The sequence below is a fragment of the Lutra lutra genome, chromosome 1 (assembly GCF_902655055.1).
Source record: "Lutra lutra chromosome 1, mLutLut1.2, whole genome shotgun sequence".
NCBI classification, from domain to species: domain Eukaryota; kingdom Metazoa; phylum Chordata; class Mammalia; order Carnivora; family Mustelidae; genus Lutra; species Lutra lutra.
Genome location: NC_062278.1, coordinates 117445933 through 117470699, shown reverse-complemented (window position 1 = coordinate 117470699; position 24767 = coordinate 117445933). Strand labels below are relative to the sequence as shown.

Here is a 24767-nt window from a genome sequence, read left to right as displayed (position 1 = left end):
AGCAGACTCCTTGCTAAGCAGGGAGCCCGATGTGAGGCTCGATCCTTGGAATATGGAACCATGACTGGAGCCAAAGGCATATGCTTAATCGACTGAGCCATCCATGCGCCCCAAGCATGCCTTCTAACAGCGTACCTGTTGCTCTGCTTTTTCCCATTTGTGAAATAGGATGAATAATGCATTAGTTATTAACTTATTTTGATATACAAGACACATGTTTGGATTCTTAATTCTTTGTAATTTAAAGAGCTGGGAAAAGTGAAATCATACCTTATATGTGGGGGCTTTGGGCCTAAATTCTCATTTAAGGTAGAAATCCTGTATAGGCAAAATTACTGTTGAAAAGGTCCTTTAGGAAGATACCAGTTAGAAAACTGGTTCTTAACTGACATACTGTTTTTCAATTCCAACAGCCTGTTTTTCCTCCACTTTTTAAAATAGGTTACTTTTTGGTGAGGGGGATCATAATTAGCTCTGCAAGATACCTTTTGACAAGTGAATGGGACTTAGACTGGCTGAGGAACAGCAAATTTATAGTATTCATTACATGTTCACTCTGGGACAAGGATGTAAAGGCAGGCATCCTGCCATCATTTAAAGTATTCTCTTGTTTTTCTTTTTTCGTGTAGCACAGATAATTGAATGGAAGTAGTTAAATGCATATATGATAAGAGTCCACAATGTGAATAATGGAGAAAGAAATTAGGTATCTATGAAAATCTATTATCTCCCCAGGGTTATACTGGGTATTTTACACCATACAAAGAACCTAGCATAATTAAAAGGCTAGGTAATAAAATTGGGGAGTATTGGGGGACCATTTGTACTTTGTGTAATTCTGGACTGATACTCAGCTATATTCAGTGTTAATATCTTCCTTACTGCTAGTAAAATCTGCATTATTTTAAAAGAAGTATAGGAGCACTTGGCTGGCTCATTTGCTAGAGCGTTAGACTTGATGTTGGGGTTGTGAGTTTGAGCCCTACCTTGGGTGCAGAGTTTACTTGAAAGTAAATGATAGATAGAACTGTATAAGTTGTTGATGTTTTTCATGAAATTTAAAGTATCTGAATCTTAACATTATTTTTGGAAAAGCATAGTAAAAAACACCAGTTTAAAAAAAAAAATGTAGGGGCACGTGGGTGGCTCAGTGGGTTAAGCCTCTGCCTTCGGCTCAGGTCATGATCTCAGAGTCCTGGGATCCAGCCCCGCATCAGGCTCTCTGCTCAGCAGGGAGCCTGCTTCCCACTCTCTCTCTGCTTACTTGTGATCTCTCTCTGTGTGTCAATTAAATAAATAAAAATCTTTAAAAAATAATAAAAAAATGTAATAGTGGCTAAAGATGTCTGGGGAATTGGCATGGTATAGTGGTTAAAATGTGGGCTTCAGAACCATATACAAGTGACTTGAGTTCCAGTCTCATCACTAGCTCTGTAGTCAGGTTCAAGTCACTTAACCTTTTTTAGTTTCTTCATTTGACAAATGGAGGGAATAAAAGCTACCTTAGAGAATTGTGAGGATAAGAGGCTCAGTAAATGGTAATGTACTATTATTGGTTTAATAACATTTAATATATTCAGAACAAGTATTGGGTGTGTGTGTGTGTGTGAGAGAGAGAGAGAAAGAGAGAGATGAGAATGTGTGGGGGTGGGATTGAGAATTGCTGCCTATTTTATTTTAACTAGAGCAGCAGGCAGTAATGACATAGTGTTGTACTCAGGCTTTTCATGGAAAGATATCATGATTTTGCATCTTTGGGAACAGCATCCTAAAAGGCTCAAGCTGTTAACCTCATGTATCTCTAATGTACATTTTATGTGTGTTTTTGTCTTTCCCTTTCTGTCTCTGGGTGTATCATTTCCCCCTATCCTCTGTGTTACTGTTACTGATTCTGTCTCTTCCTGGTCACATTATAAAATGTAAAAATATGTTAAATTAGGTTTATTTAATAGACTTTCTTGTGCCTTATTTAAAAATAATGGTTAATAAAAATAAGTAAAAATAAAACAATAGAAAATACTTGTTAGTGAAATGTGTCTATATCTTTTCTTTAAAAGGAAGATTTGAAATTTTATTTTACTTCTCTGGCCTTTGGATTGATTGCTTTAAATGTGGGTCACCGGTTCTTCAAAGACCAAAGATGTTTCGTCCAGCTTTAGATTATGCCTTAACTTCTTTTTTTAAAGATTTTTTGTTTTGTTTTGTTTTTTTTAAAGATTTTATTTATTTGTTTGACAGAGATCACAAGTAGGCAGAGAGGCAGGCAGAGAGAGAGGGGGAAGCAGGTTCCCTGCTGAGCAGAGAGCCCGATTCGGGGCTCGATCCCAGTACCCTGAAATCATGACCTGAGCCAAGGCAGAGGCTTAACGCACTGCACCACCCAGGCGCCCCTTTTTTTAAGATTTTATTTACTTGAGAGAGTGAGAGCGCGCGCATATGCATGAGTGAGTGTGCATACAAAGGGAGAGGGAGAAGCAGACTCCTTGCTGAGCAGAGAGCCTGACTGGACTGACGTGGGGCTCCATCCTGTAACTCTGGGATCATGACCTGGGCCTGAGGCAGAGGCTTAGCTTAACTGAGCCCACGTGCCCCAGCACCTTAACTTCTTAAGCCATCAGTTTTCTAAGCTCATTTGTAATTTAGTTTTGGCTTTGATTTCCTCAAGTTTCTCTTAAATTTTTTTGCTTTACTTTTTCACCAAGCATAAGAGATGGAATCCTTATTTAATGCCAGTTGTAATAATGTGATTCAGTTTGCTAAGTTAAATGTAAGGTACTGCAGGCAAGTAGCCTAATTTTGTCTGGAGCACTTAAATATTTGAAAGAATAGGGGCACCTGGGTGGCTCAGTCGGTTAAGCGTCTGCCTTCAGCTCAGGTCATGTTCCCAGGGTCCTGGGATCGAACCCTGCATCAGACTCGCTGCTCATCGAGGATTCTGCTTCTCCCTCTGCCCTACCTGCATTGTCCCCCCACCCAGCTTGTGCGCACGCAAAAATAAATAAAATCTTTTAACCCAACAAATTCTGTTAAAATGGGTTTTTATTTCATGGATCTTTTTGATACGAAAATAGGCTTTTTATAGTTACTACCACTGCCTTAGAGTTCATTGATGAATAAGTTTTAACTAACCCACAGTTGTTTTCTGTTCAGTTTTTGGTGAGAAGAACAGAATAAAGTGCTTAATTTAGTTAGGTTCAGAAGCATCTTAATGTGTTCCACCCCCACACCCCAAATCCTTTCTTACCTCCGATGCAGCCTATGGTGAATGGCCTTTCTTCATGTTCCCTTAAAACTTGTGGCAATTATCAATTATTGTGGTACATAAGAATTGTGATTTTTATAGGCAGGCAGGAAGGAAGGAAGCAAGCCTGGTTAGGGCCTCTTGGTTATGCCTTTAGGATTGCGTTGGCAAATTTAACTATTCAATATTTTTTTTAGTTCCTGTATGTGCCAAGCACAGGGCTAGATGTTGGCTATATATTGAAGAATGAGTTCTGGCATCTTGAAGGTAAACAGTCTAGCAGGTGAACACAGTGCTGCTGCACTGTACAAGTCCCGAAGACACCATTCATACTGTATTTGGAATATGGCCCTATGGTATGGGCTTTGGTCTTTCTCAGTTGAAAAAAATTCAGAATCTCCATCACATGCAAGTTAATCCATATCTTTATCATATCTTTATCATATCAGGCAATCCGATACTGTCCCTTGTTTTTAGCTCCATTTCTAGCTGTTCTCTAGAGACTACCCTGTGCTCTAGCGGGTTTAACTTGTATTTATGACATTTTCTAGGATTTCTCACCTTAGTACTTCTTTTTTTTTTTTTTTTTAAGTTTTTATTTTCATTCCAGTTCAGGAGCGCTTGGGTGGCTTAGTGGGTTGAGGCTCTGCCTTAGGCTCAGGTCATGATCTCAGGGTCTTGGGATCAAGCCCTGCATCGGGCTCCCTGCTCCACTCTCTCTTTGTGTGCCTTTCTGCCTACTTGTGATCTCTCTCTCTGTCAAATAAAAATCTTGAAAAAAAAATTCAGGTGTATGGTACAGCGATTCAACGATTCCATATATCATTTGGTGTTCCTCATGGCAGGTATACTCCTTCATGCCCATCAGCTGTTAAAACATTCCCCCAGCCCCCACCCCTCACCTCAGTACTTCTGCCTCTGGTAATTCCTCTGCTTGGATTCCATGCCTCTGTTATTTCTCCTCTTTTTACTGCCTCTTTGTCTGATGAATTTCCCACCTTTCAGGTCTTAGGTCAAGGGATATAGGTTAAGGGATATAATCTCCAGCATTTAGCATGGTATTTGGCCCATGTAGATAGTTTTTTTTTTTTTTTTAAGGTTTTATTTTTTTAAGAGAGAGAGAGAGTGTGGGCATATGTGCACACAAACTGGGGGGAGAGGGAGAGGGAGAAGCAGGCTCCCCGCTGAGCAGGGAACCCAACATGGGGCTCGATCTCAGGACCCTGAAATCATGACCTGAGCCAAAGGCAGGTGCTTAACAGAGTGAGCCACCCAGGCTCCCCAGAGAGTGACTTCCTACAACATGACTTTCTATGAAATCAGAAACAGCGATAAGCCATAGTAATTTTTGCTAAATGCTAGTTTAGTACTTACAGATTTATTCTGAATTGTTAGGACACTTGGGCAACATTGGCTTTTTTCCTAAATCAAGTAATGGTGTAGGTATATTTCAAGATACTGCCTGGCTGGGATAAAGGCACTGTTTTAAGTTCATTGGAGAACACGTTAGTGAGACTTCTCTGTCCAAATAATGAGAAGTTGGTCATATATGGTCTCTCAGATGAACAGAGCTTTTCGTTCCAAGAATGGGTCACCCAGAAGATGGCAGTAGCACTCGTTCTAGCTCTGTTTCTGCCTGTAGTGCCCATCGCTGCTGCTGTGCAGGAGTGGATGTAGTAGAGAGTGAGAACACTGAGGGAAGCCCAGTCAGGAATACTCCGAGACTTTTATATGGGGGGGTGGTAGAACTACGATGCCCACTCTCCGCATCTCCTCCCTAGTTTTTTTGTTTTGTTATTTGGAGATTTATCTTTTGTTTCTCAGCTTTGAGAAGTTATAACTTATTTATGTATTAATTTCTGAGCAGAATGACTGTTGAAGAAGGAGTTGATACTGAAGAACATAGTGTTGTAGATGGAGGTTTTGTGCCCGGTTACATGAAGTCACCAAGGGACCTAGGAGAGGATATTGGGAGAGTTGGAAAAGGGCATTGGGATGAGTGTGGCACATGCCAAAGACAATATGTACTTGTAAAATTTAACCCAGAAAATTTAACCCAGAAAGCCAGGAAGGATTTTATCCTTTCCTCACACCCCTTGTCTTGCTCTGTTTCTTCATTCATTCTCCATTGCTTGGTACTGGCCTGGTTTTCAGCCTTTAAGGTTTTTAGTCTAAGTCCAACATTGTGAGACAGATGTTCTGATTCTTACAAGGAGAGACAAAGGTGGGAGCTGTCCTCTGCTGGAAGGTAGAAAAGACAGTCAAAGCATGGTGGAGAACAAACTTGACCAGGGTCTAGAAGGACTTGTAAGAGCTCTGCAGCCACACTGTTAGGGAAGGGCATTCTTGGCAGAAGGAACAATGTATGTAAAGGAATGGAGTCAGGAAACGGTAGCCCTTAGAGGAATTACAAATGTGTTGTATATAGATGGAATGTAAGGTTTGTAAGAGGTGAATGATAAACATTGGTGAAAGGCAGGTGGTGGTGACAACTAGGCAGGGCCACATTCTGGAGAGTATTACATGTCTATTTAGTTGTAACTTTGTCCTTGGAGCCCAGTTGGGCCTCTCTCCTACTCCTGCTTTACTTCTCTGTGGTAGGGAAGCACATAGTATTGTGCACTGTCAGAGTTTTCAGTGTTTCATTTTGTTTTTTAAGATTTTATTTATTTATTTGATGGGGGGTGGGAGAAAGAGCATGACCAGGGGAGAGAAGTGGAGGGAGAGGGCAAAGCAGACTCCCTACTGAGCAGAAAGCCCCGACTGGAACTCAATCCCAGGACCTTGAAATCACGACCTGAGCTGAAGTCAGATGCTCAACTGACTGAGCCATGCAGGTGCCCTAGACTTTTAAGTGTCTTGCTAGTAAGAGGGTTGTTCAGGTTTGCTTAATCCAGTATATTTCTTCAATTTGTATGAGCCGGGGATGCTTTTTCAATTTTTATTTTTAAAGATTTTCTTTATTTATTTGACAGAGAGAGATCACAAGTAGACGGAGAGGCAGGCAGAGAGAGAGAGAGAGAGAGGGAAGCAGGCTCCCTGCTGAGCAGAGAGCCCGATGCGGGGCTCGATCCCAGGACCCTGAGATCATGACCTGAACCGAAGGCAGCGGCTTAACCCACTGAGCCACCCAGTTGCCCCACAATTTTTTTTTTTTTTTGGAGGGACTCTTGCCAGTTTGGGAAATGCTGCTGCAGACAATGGGAAGCTATTGAAATTTCAAGCAGAGAAATGATCATGTCTGGATTATATGTTGATATGAATGAGGGAGACTAGAGAGGGCATCAGGACCTGAGTTGGGGGCAGTGCCAGTGGAGCTAGGCATGGGGGGGGGGTGGGTGTGAGAAAGGTAGAAATGATGACTAAGTACCTCCTTGTGGGGTAGGAAGGAGTCTGGGATGACTTCCAAAATCCTGGCATGGAATTTTAGCAAATCATATTCATTAAAGGAGTAGAAGGAATGGTTTGTGGTGGGGGGTGGGTTTGGAAGAAAGATAAAATGAATCTGTTGAATTTTAGTTGTATGTAAACATGTTTGGTTGATGTTTATATCTGTGGGTCTGGAGCTCGAGAGATTAGTGCTGAAAACACTGATTGTCAGCTCTTGGCAGTTTTCACCGTAGATGGGTCAATGGAGCCGCTCTTGGCCCTTTGTGTTGTTATAGAGAGAGAAGGCCAGAGAATATTAATAATTAAGTACTGGGCAGAGGATGTGGAGGCTTGGGGAATATTAATAATAAAGAAGTGGGCAGAGGAAGTAGAAACTTGGTTACCTGGCTGCCTGCCTTATGATCCAGGCTATTGTAGTATGCAGTATAATTTAGCGGAATTGTGGGAGGTGAAAGGTCATTTGTGGGCCATCTTGGGAACCTAGTCAGTATTTCAACTACATTTGACTATCAAATGAATTTTTGAAAAATAGACCCTTAAAAGATGGTACTGTCTGCATGTTAATTCCTTAATTTGTTGGTAAGGCATTTTGATATAAAGTCACCTCATGCTTGACTTTGTGGGAAAGTCAAAAATGCTAATTTTGATTAAATGAAGATTATTTTTTTTCCTGTTTTTAAAAGAGGATATTGATTGAAAACTGGTAAGTAAAGTAGAAAAGCCCTGTAAAAGTGTTTTGTAAACTAAAAACCCCTGTATGAATGTCAGTTACTTTTGTTATGTTTGGTATAATACCCAAATGCATTGATTTTTTTTTTTTTTTAAATCCTGGATAGTGGATTACAGAATGACCATAGGAAATGAGAGAGAAAGTTCAGATTTCTGTGACGATTGTACCATGAGTAAGGCCATTATCCTCTTCACCAGTGATTTAAAGTGTGTTTTTGAAATATTTGTTGAATGCAGAGGTTAAGGGCTTTGCATTGCGTTTATATGCTGAGTCAACGTGGGTAGGTTTCAACTGGGGAAAAGGAATAAAGTGGAAAAAGATAAATTCACATAATTTTAAAAAGGTGATTGAAGTGCCTGTCAATTATAATTGTAAATTAGCAGGATTGTACTTTTTGTACAGAATAGCTTCCTAGTGATTTCGTGCTTCCTTTGTGGTCAGGTTTAGGCCTTCATCATGTCTGGAAAAATAAAATGTGAACCACAGTGTACAGATGACAAGTAAAACTAATTTTGCTTTCTTTCCAACACAATACAGTAATCCTGAAGTGAATCTTGCTGAGTTAATAAAGAAAAAATATTTTGGGTTTTGCTGTTAATAAGAAAAATGAAAATCTCTGGATTTCTGTGTGTACCTTCTTAACATATTACTTAAGACTTAGAATATAATTTTCTACAGGGTTTTCTTCCCACCTTTTTGCCCCCCCCTTTTGACTCTTCCCTACCCATCCCACCCCTTCTCCTCCAAGCCATTCCTCTGCACCTTGCTGCTCTGATTGGGTACCTATCTGTGTACGCTATTATTTTTGTTTCAGAATGCAGCTGCAGTGTAATCTTTTTCAATACCTTTAAGCAACAATTTCAGCTCAGCACTCTTCTACCAACAATGTACTTTGCTCAGCTGAAATGACACAGTGCTGTGAAAAGTTGAGACTAACTTGAAGCAGTGCATGCAGTGACCACTGCATAATGATGGTCACCTGCCAGTAGCAAGTATAAGGTTTAATATAAACTATATCCTGGCTTCTGTGCAAACATGTGGATAATATGAGTCTTATAATTGATGAATGTTGAAATTTTATTTATTATTATTTTTTAAAGTAAGCTCTACCACCCAGTGTGGGGCTTGGACATTAGACTCCAAGATCAAGAGCCGTATACTCCAGGCATGCTCTGTTGACTGAGCCAGCCAGGTACCTGCCCCTGAATGTTTGAATTTTAATTTTACTATTATTATTATTTTTTTTAATTTAAATTCATTTTAGGCAATACATCATTAGTTTTTGGTGTAGTGTTTAGTGATTCATTAGTTGGGTATAACACCCAGTACTCATTACATTATGTGCCCTCCTTAATGCCCATCAACCAGTTATCCCATCCCCCCCAAATTTTAATTTTAAATTGCTGATTGAAATGTCCAACAAGTTATTAGGGATTTGGATTAACAGTATTACATTTTAGGGATGCCTGGGTGGCTCAGTTGGTTGGGCCGCTGCCTTCAGCTCAGGTTGTGATCCCAGAGTCCTGGGATCGAGTCCCACATTGGGCTCCTTACTCAGCAGGGAGCCTGCTTCCCTCTCTGCCTCTGCCTGCCACTCTGCCTGCTTGTGCTCTCCTTTGCTCTCTCTCTCTCTCTCTCTCTCTGACAAATAAATAAATAAATAAATGAAATCTTCAAAAAAAGAAAAAAAACAGTATTACATTTTAGAAGAAATTATCACTAATTGGCATTACAATGGAAAAAACATTAATTAATACATTGCTTAACAGAAATGGTTATCTTCTAAATTTAAAAGTGTAGCTTTTATTTGGGGAGTTAAGCTCACATACAAATTTGGGTTGTTTATGCAAGCTGTTATTAGAACTCTAGATTTGTCAGTTCCTTACTGTATTAAATTCCAAACACTTTCTTTAGTGCTTGCTTTGAAACTTGTTTCACTTAGGTGTTTCTGCATGTAAGTACCCCTTTTACCCTCAAAGCACAAAACTCATGTACTCTATTTCATGAGTTTGAAGTTAATGAATGGTAACATGTTTATATATGTACATGTGACATGGATTTTTAATTGGGATTGTTGGATCAAAGTGTTGGAGTATTAAATTCTAATATACTGTCAGTTTTCCAAAAATGTAGTACAGATTCACTTTTTTCCCCCCTTTCCTTTTCTTACGGAGGGAGCAGTGGGGGAGAGGGAGAGAATCTTAATGAGCAGGCTCCACACCCAGCACAGAGTCTAACATAGGGTTCAGTATCACGACTCTGAGATCATAACTTGAGCCTAAATAGAGAGTTGGACACTTAACCAACTAAACCACCCATATGCTCCCAGATTCACTTGTAGCAGCGTATAAGGGTGCTCCTCCCCACCCCCAGTTTAATGAGCAAGTAGTAATTTTACCACATAATTTTATACTTCACCTCATCTTGTTCTCAGATAGGTTCATGTGCTCTTTAATTGTTACTGTTCTCCCTCCCTTGCTTCACAACATTATAGAATCCCTAAATTCTAGTTTTAGACAACTGTGAACTTGGGAGTAATCTTTGTAAAGGCAATAATAACATACCTGCCTTCTCTCCTCTCTACCACCGTTATCATTTGTTTTGTGTTTGTGTCTTATTTTTCCATTGAGACACATGAAACAGAGGCTGTATTATTTAGCCAACCCCTCCTTTCCCAGATTAGTACCTCCAGTCATACTACACAACAATAACAAAAATCTTGCAACTTCTCATAATCACTTTTGATCCACAGCTTTTCTGTTAAGGCTACTGAAAACTGTCAGCCCTTTTCCATACCAATGTTGGAACATCACCTAGTGGTGAAAGAGTGTAACAGCAAGATGCATGCAGAACCAATACTTACTGTAGGTCAAAACTTTCATAGTTGGAATGAATCATACAGCCTTTTACAACTGCCTCATTTCAGTGGAGAAGAAATTGAAACCATGACAGGTGAAGGAACTTGCAAAATTGTTCATGTTGAATTGTCTTAAAAACAAGTTAAACCTTGACTCTTGAGTTGTGTGCTCTTTCTCTCTCTCTCTTTTTTTTTTTTTTTTTTTGTATTTTGGGGTAAAATTGTTTATCTCCTACAGTTCCTAATATAATAACGAACATGGCATATATATTTACTTAACGCTTGTAGGTGGATTAATTTTTTAGATGGATTAATTTGATTAAATAATTTAGGGTTTGGTGCTATTTTATGGTGTGTGAATGGCTGCTACTTTTCCCTAGTGGAGCCAAAATTTGGAGGGGTTGTACAAAAATATAATCACACCGTCACTTACTAGAAATGTATTTTTTTTTAAGATTTTATATTTATTTATTGGATAGAGAGAGAGAGATCACAAGTAGGCAGAGAGGCAGGCGGAGAGAGAGGAGGAAGCAGGCTCCCTGCTGAGCAGAGAGCCTGATGCTGGGCTGGATCCCAGCACCCTGGGATCATGACCTGAGCCGAAGGCAGAGGCTTAACCCACTGAGCCACACAGGCGCCCCTAGAAATGTACTTGTTAAGGGGGACTTCAAAATCACCACTTTATCTTGCCTGGGGTAAAGAGACCTAATTAAGAGAGATCCAAAGAATCTGGAGAATGGTTTGGTAGATCACCATGAAGTGTTTTGCAGGTTCCTGCAAGTTTCACACCCAAGGTTGGCCAAGCACAGTAGAATTAGAAGTTATACATATGCTCAGCCTACCTTCTTTAACTATTTTAAAATATTAATATGTGTAGATGGTAAAAACATTCAAAAAGCACTAAAGTCTCTCCCTTATTCTCACTCTGCAATACTGTCACCACTACTGGCCACTGTTTCCAATTTTTTTTGGTTTTTGATTATCTAGGGGGTTAGAAGCCAATTTTCTTTCTAGGCCTTTTTGATTCTCCCTGTTTTGAATATTCAGTCTGTAGGACTGGTCTTATCACAGTGATGTTATCTACTATTTCCTAATGCCTGGTACAGCACTTTTCATAATAGATAGTAAGATTTTGAAATCAGTTTAACAGTTATAACACTTTTGTAACTCTCAGTCCTTGAATATGAAGTTTTGAAAAGTTATGTACATGAGGAGGATTTAAGAGGAAATTTAGAAGTTTTAAGATCACACTAGCGTCAATAAATGAGAATCTCTCATTCATGTAAGTAGACATTTTAAAAATGCAAACAGTTATGTTGTATATAAAAGAATTTTTACACATTTCCATTTTTACAAAGCAAAAGTTAAAACATAGATATTAGTCGTTAATCCAAAGCTACTTTTCCCCATTTTTACTAATTAAATACTTTGCAGTTGACTAATACTCAAAGCCAGTGTTTCACCTAAGATGACACTCTCACCATATGGAGTTTTCTCTGAATAAAAGGGTTGATTTGTTAAATAGTGTATTTAATAAAAGTGATAAAGACATATGTAAGTATGTTGTAGTGTGCGCTAAGTTGTAACTCAATGTTTCTAATATTGATCCTAAGGCAGATAATTACATTATTTTTCCTAGTTATAACTTATTTTGTTTTAGCTATGGCATTGTTTTGTAACCTACAAAAAAGCATAATTATACAAAGACTGCACTTTACAAATGTAAATAGTCTTGGTTTGGTGTATATTTGGTACAATGGTCTTCCTTAAGCCTAAACACAGAAACAAAAGCATGTATTATAAGAGAAAGTTCAAGATGGGAAGTGATAAAATGGGTATTCACTAGAGCTTTGTTAAAATTTAGCTGGTATCCTTGTAAAATTTCCATGTATTCATTAAATTATATTATGTCATTCTTATTGTTAGGAGCTGACTTGAAGTGTTAAGTTTTGCCCTCATAAAGAGTTGTGACAATTTGATTTCTATAGTTAGGGGATTGAGTTTTTTAAAAAATTCTTTTATACAAATATTTGTATAGCTTTTTAAAATTGAGGTGGTTCAGTGAGTAGATTAAGGATATTATATGTATTAGGGTACTTTTTATTTCAAAGGGAGAACTGCTTTTGAATTACAGAAGGTTATCTTAGTTGCTGTGGATGCTACAGATTTGACAGTGAAATAATATTCAGAGTGCTGGCTGGACTGTTTATACTTCAGGATCTTTAAAAAAATCTTTTGCTGAATGGTCCTTAAAGATGGGTTTGTCAAATTTCTGTTTAATACGGATAGGCATGTTTAAGTCTCAGGGAAAAAATCTAGAACTGCAGAGCCAAGTAGGATGTTCATTCTGTCTTTCAACAATGCAGGGTGGCCCAAAAAGTCCTTTTTTTTTTTTTTTTTTTTTTTTTAAGATTATTTATTTCAGAGAGAGAAGAAAGTGCACACATGTGTGAGTGAGCAGAGGAGAGGGGCGGGGGTAGAAAGTCTTAGCAGACTCTGCTGAGTGAACTGAGCATGGGGCTCAATTCCATGACCTTGAGATCAGGACCTGAGCTGAAACCAAGAGTCAGACATTTAACCAGCGGTGGCACCCGTGCACCACAAAGTGTCCCCCAAATCTTAATGTAGTTTTAATTTCTAAAACTGCAGAGTATATGTTACAAACTATAAAAAAGATTATTTAAGAATTTTTCAGAATAACTTAGTTTTGTGAATTTTGAGTAATACATTTTTAATTTTAGTTTTTTACTTCTTTCTCTCTGAACTGGGCAAATACTCAACTAATAATGTGTTATTCAAAATAACTACTTGAAGTTTTACTTGAGTTAAAGATCACACTCTAAATCACCTTGTGAAATTACCAACTTCGTAATTCTGGGTATGTACATGGAATATCCTTAAAGAAAACCTTCCACACGCAGACTACTATAAAACTGTTGTTCCAGCTAATAAGAAACTCAGGTTTGATGCAAAGATGGCTTAGAGGTTTGGGGATTTCTGTGCCTGTTGAGGCCAACTCCTCTTGTTTTAGGAAATGAGATATGACTAACTCTTATCCTAGAACACTACAGATGGTTCTTACTAATTATATAATGTGAAAAAAATAAATAAACGTCCAAGAATTCGCATTTGATTTAGTGAGATATATTCCTGATAGCTTCACTTTGTCCTCTGCTGCTGTTTTTATTCACACAAAAAATCATGTTCATTGTAAATGTAAGGAAGGGTTTGGTTAAGCACAATAGCCTATGAGCTCCTTGCTATTTAGATAAGATCAAGGCTGAGGCATGCACTGTGGAATTGGGACTTCAGTGTGCTGGCTAGATGGGACTTATTCAATAGTAGCTCTACCAGTGGCACAGGGTATATCTTCTGAAAACCCATTTAAAGTCAGTGAATTTAAAAATCCTAAATTTTAATATCTTAATCATTTTGAAAGCAGTTCACAAAGAATCGAACAATATTTGGCAGAAATTTCTCATCCGAATGGATTTTTATGCTTAGTTTTATTTTTATTATTAATAGCCAGCTTTTGAAAGTGCTGCTGATACAGCAGTTGGGAAGAATGACGTTATAGTGCTTTTGGTAAGAAAAATTTCTTTGTTTCCTATGATCTAGAAATTGACTTGATTAAAAAACATATACTCCTGCAAGCTACAATAGTTTTATTCTGAAAGTTAAATGGATTTCAGAAGTTCGATATTAATGCTTCAAATGTTCTAAATAGGTACATGGTAGAATAGCTTAATATGTATTTTTTTCATCTTATTAGGAAATATCATTTAAAATATATAGGTTTTTATCTTTAGTCAGAAATATTAGAGGCTTTCTGTTATGTACATGTTTTTTAGAATTTAAATATGTATTTATATGTTAAACATAAGCTGTTGCAATTATTGTCTTACTGGATTTTTATTAAAAGTTTATGTGAAAGTCTTGGTGAAGTCTTGATAATTTTCTATGTGGTATAGTGTGCTCAAAGAGAATAATAACCGATAGTTTTTAGAGCAACTTTTTATTTAAATTATTTTTAATGCCTCCAGTTTGGTAAAATTTGGTAAGACTTAATAGTTTTGCCTTAAAAAGTAAGCTAAATTTTAGAGCAGTAACACTTACAAAAAGAGTAATGAGATAAAGTGGTCAAGAATTGAATTTAGAAGAGCATTACAAATAGATTGTTTAAAAAATTACTGCAGTATTTTTTTGCTGTGGCCACTTTTTAACTCTGGAGGATGAGTTGATAATATAGCTGTGTTAGACTGAGGTGAGCTCTCTCGAGATGTGTTTGGCGAAAAGGTTTTAAATAATTGTTAGTATGTGAAGTTAATGAACACATTGAATATTAAAGGTAATTCTTTTTCTAAAATTATAAACACATGCTTATTCATCTAATACATTCTTCATTGGAAAATTAGGATTTACAAAAGTGCAGAAGTACATCTCTTTCTAGGCAGTGGAGAAAAGATAAAAGTGAAGAAGAATGAGTCAAAACTCAGCAGTAAGAGACTGTGGATAATGCCTGGTATATGATCAGTTAGGTCAGTGGATTTGAGATTTATAGAGTCAGAGTTCTTAATATTTATGGCCTTTGGTGCCAGAAATGAATATCTGTTGAAAATGTTTTTCTGTCTAAAAGTTTAAGTGTTTATTTATTTAAAAACACCTTCTATTACAATTTTTACATATTAAAAAACAAGATTAAAAAAAAGATTATAGTATAATGAACTCTCATATACCTTTTACATTCAGCTTTTAACTCAGCTGTAGCAATTACTAACTTGTGGCCATCCCGTGATGGATAGGGAGGTTTTTAAATTTTTAAATTTTAAATTTTAAAATTTTAAAATTTTTTTATTTGGAAGTAGGTTCACTCACATATACTGTAAGAACCTTACAAGAGTATACTTCCATTTCTTTGTGCTGTTTGTTCTATTGTTATATATATTTATTTATGTATGTACCATATCTGGTGCTTTTCCTTCTTCCGTGGAGATCCATGTTTCCATTTCCATTTTTCTACCTGAGGACTTCCTCTAACACTTTTTTTTTAACGATATAGGTTTGCTCATGATGATTTTTTTCAGGTTTTGTGTCTAAAAACGTATTTCACCTTTGATTTTTGGAGGATATTTTTGCTGAATATAGAATTCTGTTTCTCGTTGCTTCAAAGATGTTGCTCAGCTGTTCTCACCTGCATTATTTTTAGCAAGAAATCTGATGTTGTTCTTAACCTATCTTCCTTTGTATTTGTAACATTCTTTTTCCTCTGGCTCCTTTTAAGATATTTTTCATCACTGCTTTTGAGGAGTTTGATAATGACATGCCTTGGTGTAATTTTTCATTGTTTATTTGCTTAATAGGACTTTTTGGATCTCTAGGCTTATAGTTTTTCACCTAATTTGATTTGGAAAAGTTTTGGCCATTATATCAGCACATATTTTTGGTCCCTCCTATCTTACAGGTATATTAGGGTGCTTGAAGTTGTCCGATGGTTTATTGATGTTATGGGCTTTTCTCCCCCTTCTCTTTGTTTCTGCTCATTTTTCATTTTGGATATTTCTATTATTTTGTCTTCAGGTTCATTGATTTTTCTTCTGCCATATTTAATATGCTGTTAATTTCATCTAGTAACTTTTTTGTCTCAGATACTGTACTTTTTATCTTATAGTCAAGTTGGTTCTTTTTTATATCTTTCATGTCTGTAGTTAACGTGTTTAGTCTTTCCTCTTGCTTTTTGAACATATGGACTACAATTAACAACAGCTGGTTTTTTTTTTTTTTTTGTCCATTATTTTATTGCCAACATATGATTTCTGAGGGGAGACAGTGAGTTTGGAGTTTGGAGGTCTTCCAATTAGGAAAGACTGACAAATAGCCCAACTCTAATATATTTACAATGGAGATTTTTAAAGAAATTTGACATAATGCACCTCACAAATGGATGCTATTAGAGTCCATTTTAGGCAGCATTTTGAATACAAGGAGACTTAATTTCTTCTTTTTTTCTGATATATAAACACTCCATGGGGCCAAATGTTTGTAAGGCGTTAACAACAGCTGTTTTAATGTCCTTATCTACCAGTTCTATTATTTGTGTCAGTTCTTGGTCTTTTTCTACTAATTGATTTTTCTCATTATGGGTTTTCTTTGCATACCTGTTAAGGTTTAATTGGACGTCAGATATTGTTACTTAATTGGGACTAGATATTTTGCGTTCCTATAAATTCCTTGACTCAGTGCCATCTTGGGAATGAGGTCTTAGAGATATTTGGTCCAGCATCTCCAAAATAAGCCACATTATTGTACAAAACCCTGTGAGTAATTTAGTAAAAATTGCTTCTCAGTCTAGGGTGGTATTACAGCTATGAAGCATATTACTGGAGTCATTCTACCATGATAAGCCTGATTCACCAAATCAGTCTGGCTTGAAGTGGCAGTTGTTCTCAAGGGCCACAACCTACTGCTATAGAGTACTGGGAGAATGAGCAAGCCCAACCTCTTCCCCTGCACGAAGACCAACTATTGTTGACTGAATTGAAAGGCATAGCCCAATCCTACAGGGAACCCAGAGGGAGCCCAGGAGTCTCCCTGATTTGGGGAGATGAAGTTAAGAGTCTTGGGAGACATCAGAGTAGCAGGTTTTCAGGGCAGATTATCAGTAAAGGGATCCTTACAGAGAAAAAACACTGAAAATATCCAAAATAGTTCCCCTCAAGTCTTCAGTTGAGTACGAATCAGCGAATGTGTGAGGAAACTCCTGAAGATCAGGGAAAGCACCAACCAAAAGGATTAAGAGAAAAACTCATCAGGGCTTACACAGAGCTGAGAAGAATGCCTGTTCCTACCAACCCACAGTGGAAAACCTCACTGGACACAAGGATTCAGGAAGAGCGTTTCAGAATGGTGTTGTTTCAGTAGTGGGATCAAATTAGCCCTGAACTAAAAGCTACTCTGGTCCTACCTAACAAAACTCTTTAAGACATGAAGTAATAGGGGTGCCTGGATGACTCAGTTGGTTAAGCAGCTGCCTTTGGCTCAGGTCATGATCCCAGGGTCCTGGAATCCAGCCTCATATCGGGCTCCTTGCTCCATGGGGGTGGGGGTCTGCCTCTTCCCCTTTTGCCCTTCCCCTGAATGTGTGCTCTCTCTCTCTCAAATAAATCTTTTTATTTATTTATTTTTAACATTTTATTCTTTTGCCAGGGGTAGGGGAGAAGCACAGCCCAGGGGAGTGGGAGCCAGAGGGAGAAACAGACTCCCTGCTGAGCAGGGAGCCCGATGCCATGCTCCGTCCCAGGACTCTGGGATCATGACCTGAGATGAAAGCAGACGCTTAGCCAACTGAGCCACTTAGGCGCCCTTCCAGTATCCTCTTTTAATACAGGAAAAAAATTTGTCAGTGAGCTCACTGAATTTTCTCCTAGGCAAGCATCATGGGTAGTCAAACAATCAGAAGATTGCTTAGTGCACTTGGAATCAGAATAGGGGAGTACACCTGCTTTAGGAATTGACTCTTGGCCAAGCATTACCATTCATGTAAAAGGTGCTCAGTAAATATTTGTTAGATGATTAATTTAATAATCATGGAGAGGTTTTGGGGTGCTTTCATTGCTGGTGCTTTACCTTTATACTTCAAGCAATAAATTGAGTTGTGTGAAGCATTTTTAGCTCAAGGTGGTTAAACTGGATTTGTTCTCTGAGTGGGAAATGAAAAGGGAAGATTCTACAGTAGTTTCTCACAGAGCTTAAATTGTTTTGTATCAAGGCTATTGTTAGTAAGTTAATTGATGAAATATGTCAGGTTTTGTGATAGTATGTATCAGAAGAACTAGCACACTATTGAAAATGTCATTAAAACCAGCCAGCACTTTAGTGAGTACTTAAATATCAGTTAAACTTCGATACATAATTACAACAAAGTCTTAACCGTATGAAGTTATATAGTCTACGAAGATACAGCAGAATTCCCTAATATTTGTTGTTCTTTCCCCTCAGTAGTCTTCAACTGTTCTGAAGCACAGAACCTATCAGACCACTGTAGATATGGACAAAGAAGAAAGGAAGACTATCAACCAGGGTCAAGAAGATGAAATGGTAACTGGTTTTTATAATTTATTCGTCAAGTGTGAAGAATTATCTTTGTAATTTATTATTCTAGGAAAGTAGAAAAGTACATAAAAACAAAAACACTAAATCAATGTGCTTTTCTCATCCCCACTGCCTTTTTGAATTGGGATTATGTAACATCTCTATTTGTTGATTTTAGTGTAATTCCTGTTTGACTGTGAGCTCTAATACTTAAAGTATTTTTAAAAATTTTTATGTAGTTTTAATTTAATTTAATTTTATATTTCTTATATTTTTATATATTTTTATTTGATAATTTAAGAAGTTACATTAGCTAATGTTTTAAGTGTAATCCCAAATGTAAGATTTCTAATTTTGATTTATAAAAAATGTTTGAAATCAGCTTAATAAAAAAAGAGCTTTTCAGCTCTTTGTGTGTGGAAGTGGGAAGATAAGGTTGTCAGGTGTCATATAAGATAGCCCATTAAATGTGAATTTCAGATAATCAAGGAATAAATTTTTTATAAGCATGTCCCAAACATAGCATAGGGCAAACAAAATTAATTTTTAATTGAAATTTATGTTTTAACTAGGCCCTCTACATTTTCATTTGCTAAATTTGGCAACTATTGTTAGGTTTTGGTGGGGGTGGTAGTAAACTGAAACAATGAAATAATTTGTGTCAAGAGATCAAATTGATCAGTCATAGTGGTATTGTGACAATTAGCTAATCATTTGGGAGAAAAATAAAGTTAAAACTTACTTCATTTAAATGCAGTGTGATATTATGGCTTATATCCCGGAACAGAAATAAGACAGTGAAAAAACTAGTGAAATTGTAATAGAGACTAGGTTTAGTTAATAGTAATGTACTAGTGTCCGTCTCTTCAGTTAGACAAATGTACCAAGTTAACAGGGTAAACCAGAGGAAGGCATACAGGACCTCTTAATGTTTTTGTAACTTTTCTGCAAATCTAAAATCATTCCAAAAATAAAAGTTTATTAAAAAAAAAAAAGTCAGCCTTTTATATGACAAGACTTAATACTTACCAGGAAAACAAAGAACTTTGGCAGTTATCTCCTATCATTTGATATTCAATTGTGTGATCACTGTGTCCATGCAGGAGATTTATGGCTATAATTTGTGTCGCTGGAAGCTTGCCATAGTTTCTCTAGGAGTGGTTTGCACTGGTGGCTTTCTTCTCCTCCTCCTCTACTGGATGCCTGAATGGCGGGTGAAGGCAACCTGTATTAGAGCTGCGGTTAGAGACTGTGAAGTGGTGCTGCTGAGGACTACTGTAAGTCTGTGTATTTATTGGGAGCTGATTATTCGAAGCATTATATAATGCTTTTGTGTGTACTTGGTTCAAAATAATATATGAGGAGCACATCACTGCTAGGATATAATTGGGAATACTGATCCTAAAAGCATTTGTGTTCTAAGTGATAGTGATTAGAATAGAAAGGAATCTTTAAATCAGCCCCTTCCTTTTATAATTCTTGATGCAGTGAGAAATTAGATGCTTGTCTGTCAAGGTCACCAGCCAGTTTAAAGACTATATCAGATCTGTTATTCACTAGACCAGCTGCCTTTCTACTCTGTGATGCTGCTGCGTCCCTGGTTGTTGTTGTTGTTGTTTTAAATCTTAGTTGGAAGTGTTTTATCGGAGGCTTTAATTTATTTTTTTTCTTTTCTTTTAATTAAAGAATTTGTTTTTATTGAAGTATAATTGGCATAGGTCATTATATTAATTTCAGGCATATAGCATAATTATTCAGTATTTGTGTAGATTTTTAAATAATCACAATAACGGCAGTTAACATCTGTTACCGTACAAAGTTATAGAAATTTTTTTTTCATGTGATGAGAACTTTTAAGGTCTGTTCTTTTAGCAACTTTCAAATATGCCCTACAGTACTGTTGACTGTAGTCACCATGCTGGATGTTAGATCCCCGCGAAGTTTTTACCTTTTGACAACTTTTACCCATTTCACCCCCACTCACCACCCCGTACCTTTGGTAACCACTTAATCTGTTGTCTGTGAGTTGGTTTTTTGTTGTTGTTGTTGTTGTTGTTGTTGTTATGTGTATTTTTTAATTGAAGTAGAGTTGACATACAGTATTAGTTTCAGGTAGACAGTATGACTTGACGTTTATATACATCATGAAATACCACAGTAAGTGTACTGACCATCTGTCACCATTCAGAGTTATTATATTACTGACTATATTCCCTGTGCTGTACTTTTCATTACCATAACCTAATTCTTTTATGCTGAAAGTTTGTACCTTTTTTTCTCTTTCATCTATTTTACCCATTCCTCCTTCCCCCTCCCTTTTGACAATGTCAGTTTGTTTTCTGTATTTTTGAGTCTGTTTCTGTTTGTTTTGTTTTTGGTATTTGTTTTGATTTTTGTTGTAGTATTTGTCTTTTTCTGTTTGATTTATTTCATAATAAGCATAGCATAATACCATCTAGGTCCATCCAGTTGTCCCAGTGAAAGATTTTATTCTTTTTTATGAATGAGTGCTATTTCATTATAAATATATATACCACATCTTCTTAATCCATGTATCACTGGGCACTTAGCTTGCTTCCATATCTTGGTCCTTGTAAATAATGTTGCAGGAAACATAAGGGTGCATATATCTTTCTGAATTTGTGTTTTTGCTTTCTTTGGGTGAATACCTGCACATGGATTACTGGGTCTCATAGTATTTCTATTTTTAATTTTTTGAGGAGCCTCCATATTGTTTTCCTTAGTGGCTGTACCAGTTTGCATTCCCACCAGCAGTGCACCAGGGTTCTCTTTTCTCCACATCTTCACCAACACTAGTTATTTCTTGTCTTTTTTGATACTAGCCATTCTGACTCATGTGATTATCTCACTATGGTTTTGATTTGCATTTCCCTGATGATTGATGGTATTGAGCATCTTTTGTCACTTGGTCATCTTTATGTCTTCTTTGGAAACAGGTTTATTCCATCCTCTGCCTATTTTTAATTGGGTTTTTGTTGTTGTTGAGTTATATGAATTCTTTGTATGTTCTAGAGATTAGCCCCTTACCAGATATATCTTTTGCATGTATCTTCTCTCATTCAGTAGGTTGCATTTTCATTTTGTTGATGGTTTCCTCAGGGGCTTTAATTTCTAGCCTCAGTATGTTGATAATTAAATTAAGAAATTACTCATAATCTTGCATGGGATATTGTATTAGTGAAGTATGTCATAAAATGATGAACACTGGAAAGCTTTTATACATCTTCATGTATGGAATTTATACATCTTAGGTGCGCCTGGGTGGCTCAGTTGGTTAAACCTCTGCCTTAGCTCAGGTCATGATCCCAGGGTCTTGGGATAGAGCCCCACACCGGGCTCCTTGCTCAGTGGAGAGTCTGCTTCTCCCTCTCCTTTTGCCCCTCCCCCTGCTTGTTTGTGCACATGCATGTGTTCTCTCTCTGTCAGATAAATAGATAAAGTCTTTTAAAAAAAGATGGAAAAACAAAAATTTTGAGCAGGATTAAAAAAAATTTATACATCTTGAAATGGTGTAACATTTACTGAGTAGGAAGTGATGCTTTCTCAGGGACAAATCAATAATCTGTAAAGAATGGGAATTAAAAAATATGTAGGTAGTTAGGTAATATACATGATTGACTTTTTATCCCTTTTTCTCTTGTAAGGATGAATTCAGAATGTGGTTTTGTGCAAAAATTCGCTTTCTTTCTCTGGAAACTCACCCATTTTTGAACCCCAAATCTATGACTAATAAAGTTGCAAATGGCCATGCTGTTCATCTAACTGAAAATTTGGCTGAAGAGAATAGGCATGAGATGAATAAATATTCACAGACTCAACCACAGCAGGTATAATGATCTTAGTGTCAAAGTTTCTTTGAAAACCGCAATTGTTATATTTTATGTTATCATAACCTATAATTTTGCACATGCAGTTATTTTTGTTTGGGATAAATTCATATACATATAAAATATTTATTACTATACATGGCACAGTTTAGGTACTAGTAGAAGAAGCAGATTGCATTTGTATGTGATCACTTTAGGTTTAATAGATCATAGATTTGTGTTAGTAAACTTCATCATAAACAAGTGATGGTAATGTAATGCCTTTTGATGTAACATTTATATGTGTTCTGCAGGTCCGTTATTTCACCCACCACAGTGTAAAATACTTCTGGAATGATACCCTTCACAATTTTGATTTTTTAAAGTAAGTATTCTTCCTTTGTTTGGATTATATTATGAGTATCTTGAAAATGTTCTAGATAAAAAAAGAATTCATTTTAATGTTACATAAAATCAAAGAGGAGTTTATTGCATAACTTTTATTCACTTAATAAAAACTCCCTATTGTTACTTGAATACTTATTAACCATTTTAGGGTAAAGCCTACTTGTAACTTTTACCTTGGCAAAATTTACATAAAAGTTTGAAACAGTATGATTCTCCAAATCTACTCTGAGTTGGAGTTCTTTTCTTTTTATGGATTCATTTCAGAGTGAATTTTGAGTACACTCTTACAGCCTGTCAGAATACCTGAATTCTCATTTCCCAACTTGCTGATAGTTCCATCTATTTATCCTTGAGAGATGGAGTCATAGACCAACAAAAGTTTAACTTTACTATGTGGATAAAGATTCAGACATTGTCAAATGTGTTAAGCCTCAAGTAGGACAAATTGGAGGAATCCCTTAAACTGTATTTATTGTGAAGGCTTCGAATTATACAAGTACTAGGATATTTAGGATTCTATTTTTATTTCTATTGTTAAAGTGATCATTATAAACACTCATTAAGTATCATTACTTGAGTGCTAAAGGAATTTTTAATATTAGTAATCTAAAGAGAATCACTTACGAACATTTAATATTCATGCCTGGATTTTTTTCCTCAGACACTAAAGAATTGGAATACTCTGGAATAGCCCTGGGCATTTCCACATGCTTAGTTCTGAAGACCATTCCTAATTAAGAACTATTGCCTTATAGAACACTGCCAGTGAGCTGCCATTTTGTTTTTTAAAAAAAGACTTGGAGCTGATCTTTGCTGCTTTTGAGAAGTTACCAGCTAAAGTTGGAAAAAATTTTCAAACCTATTTGCCATGTGGTGTTTGCCAACTGTAGAAATTTGCAGAATTTAAACTTTTCCCAATGATAGCTGTTCATTATGGAGCTTAGTTTTTCTACCTGAAAAAACTAGAAAAGGATTAGAGTTAAGTGATGTACAAAACTCTCCTTAGAGTGCTGTGACCAGTATCTCAGTTAAAATAAGCATAATTAAGACATTTTTGGGGAAAAGTAGATCTGTTGGTTGAATCCAGTTAGAACTGTTAACAGATTTTAGGCAATGCCTTTGACTTATATAAATTTAGTACTTCTCTTTTAGGTTTGTATTAGAACAGGGACAGATTTGGATTGATGCTTTTATTGAAAGAAAAATCAATGAATAGGATTTTTTAGCGTGGAGCTTAAAAATTGAAGAGGGAAAATTACATAGATAAAAAGTAAAAAAAGATTTTACTTTGGAATTCTCACGTTAGTCATACTTTACCTTTAGTTTTATTAGTTTAATTATTAGCTCCTATAGCTTTGGTACAACCTTAAAAGATAATATTATTACATAAATTTGAGTATTTAGAGCCATTTTATCGTGTGATAGATACATTGGATAACTTAGAATTTGGCACATTTGAGAATTAGAACTTTAATTATTGTTTATCTTGGGAATTTGAGATTTAAAAATTCTCATTCATTATCTCAGTTTTTGTTAAGGGTTTCTATTTGTAAGGAAGTCACACTTTAAAATCAGGAATATAGAAAAATGAGGCATTAAGACATTTGGATATTTTAAACTTTGTTTAAAGTAAAAACTTTGGATTTATTTAGGGGACTGGATGAAGGTGTTTCTTGTACGTCAATTTATGAAAAGCATAGTGCAGGACTGACAAAGGGGATGCATGCCTACAGGTAATTTTTATCCAACTAAAGTTAGACCTGTTATCAAAGTTCCTAAATAAAGTAGTATATGTAGTCCATCCTTTTACCGTATAGTTGTACATATTAACAGGTATTTATAGAGATAGTAGTTGACAGCTTATATTTTATTTGGGAAAGACTGTCTCTTAGTTTAAGAATTATGAAAATGTTGAAGCTGGAATTTTGAAGTTGATATCCCTGAAAATATACCATATTTCATCAATTCCAAGCTGCACATTTTTCCACATTTTAACCTAATCTAAAGGAGGGATGTGTCATGTTGGGTGGAGTGTTATCCTTGAGAGCATTTTTGTCTTGATGGCATGTAAAATAATGAGTGTGTCTTATAATTGATGGCATCTTAGATTTTCTGAATTGTATTGGGAATTGTAAGCATGAGCTAAAAATTTACCACAATGAATATTTTAAATTGGGATGCATAATCTTTTTTAATCATGTTATTCTTTGCTACAGTATAAAAATA

The 24767-nt window shown here is 36.4% G+C and overlaps 1 protein-coding gene across 6 annotated transcripts in view; it reads left to right on the top strand.

Moving 5' to 3' along the window:
* The window catches only part of ATP13A3 (ATPase 13A3), an 88375-nt gene that overhangs the window by 6019 nt on the left and 57589 nt on the right, over positions 1-24767 (top strand). For 3 of the 6 annotated variants that reach the window (XM_047733362.1, XM_047733320.1, XM_047733336.1), the window contains 5 exons: positions 18214-18312; positions 19410-19583; positions 21972-22154; positions 22448-22518; positions 24194-24274. In XM_047733362.1, coding sequence (XP_047589318.1) covers positions 18262-18312; positions 19410-19583; positions 21972-22154; positions 22448-22518; positions 24194-24274 — 560 coding nt within the window. In that variant the 5' untranslated portion in view covers positions 18214-18261. Of the gene's footprint in view, positions 1-13782; positions 13804-18213; positions 18313-19409; positions 19584-21971; positions 22155-22447; positions 22519-24193; positions 24275-24767 lie in introns of those variants that run through there. The other 3 variants (XM_047733344.1, XM_047733328.1, XM_047733354.1) reach the window with 3 other exon arrangements.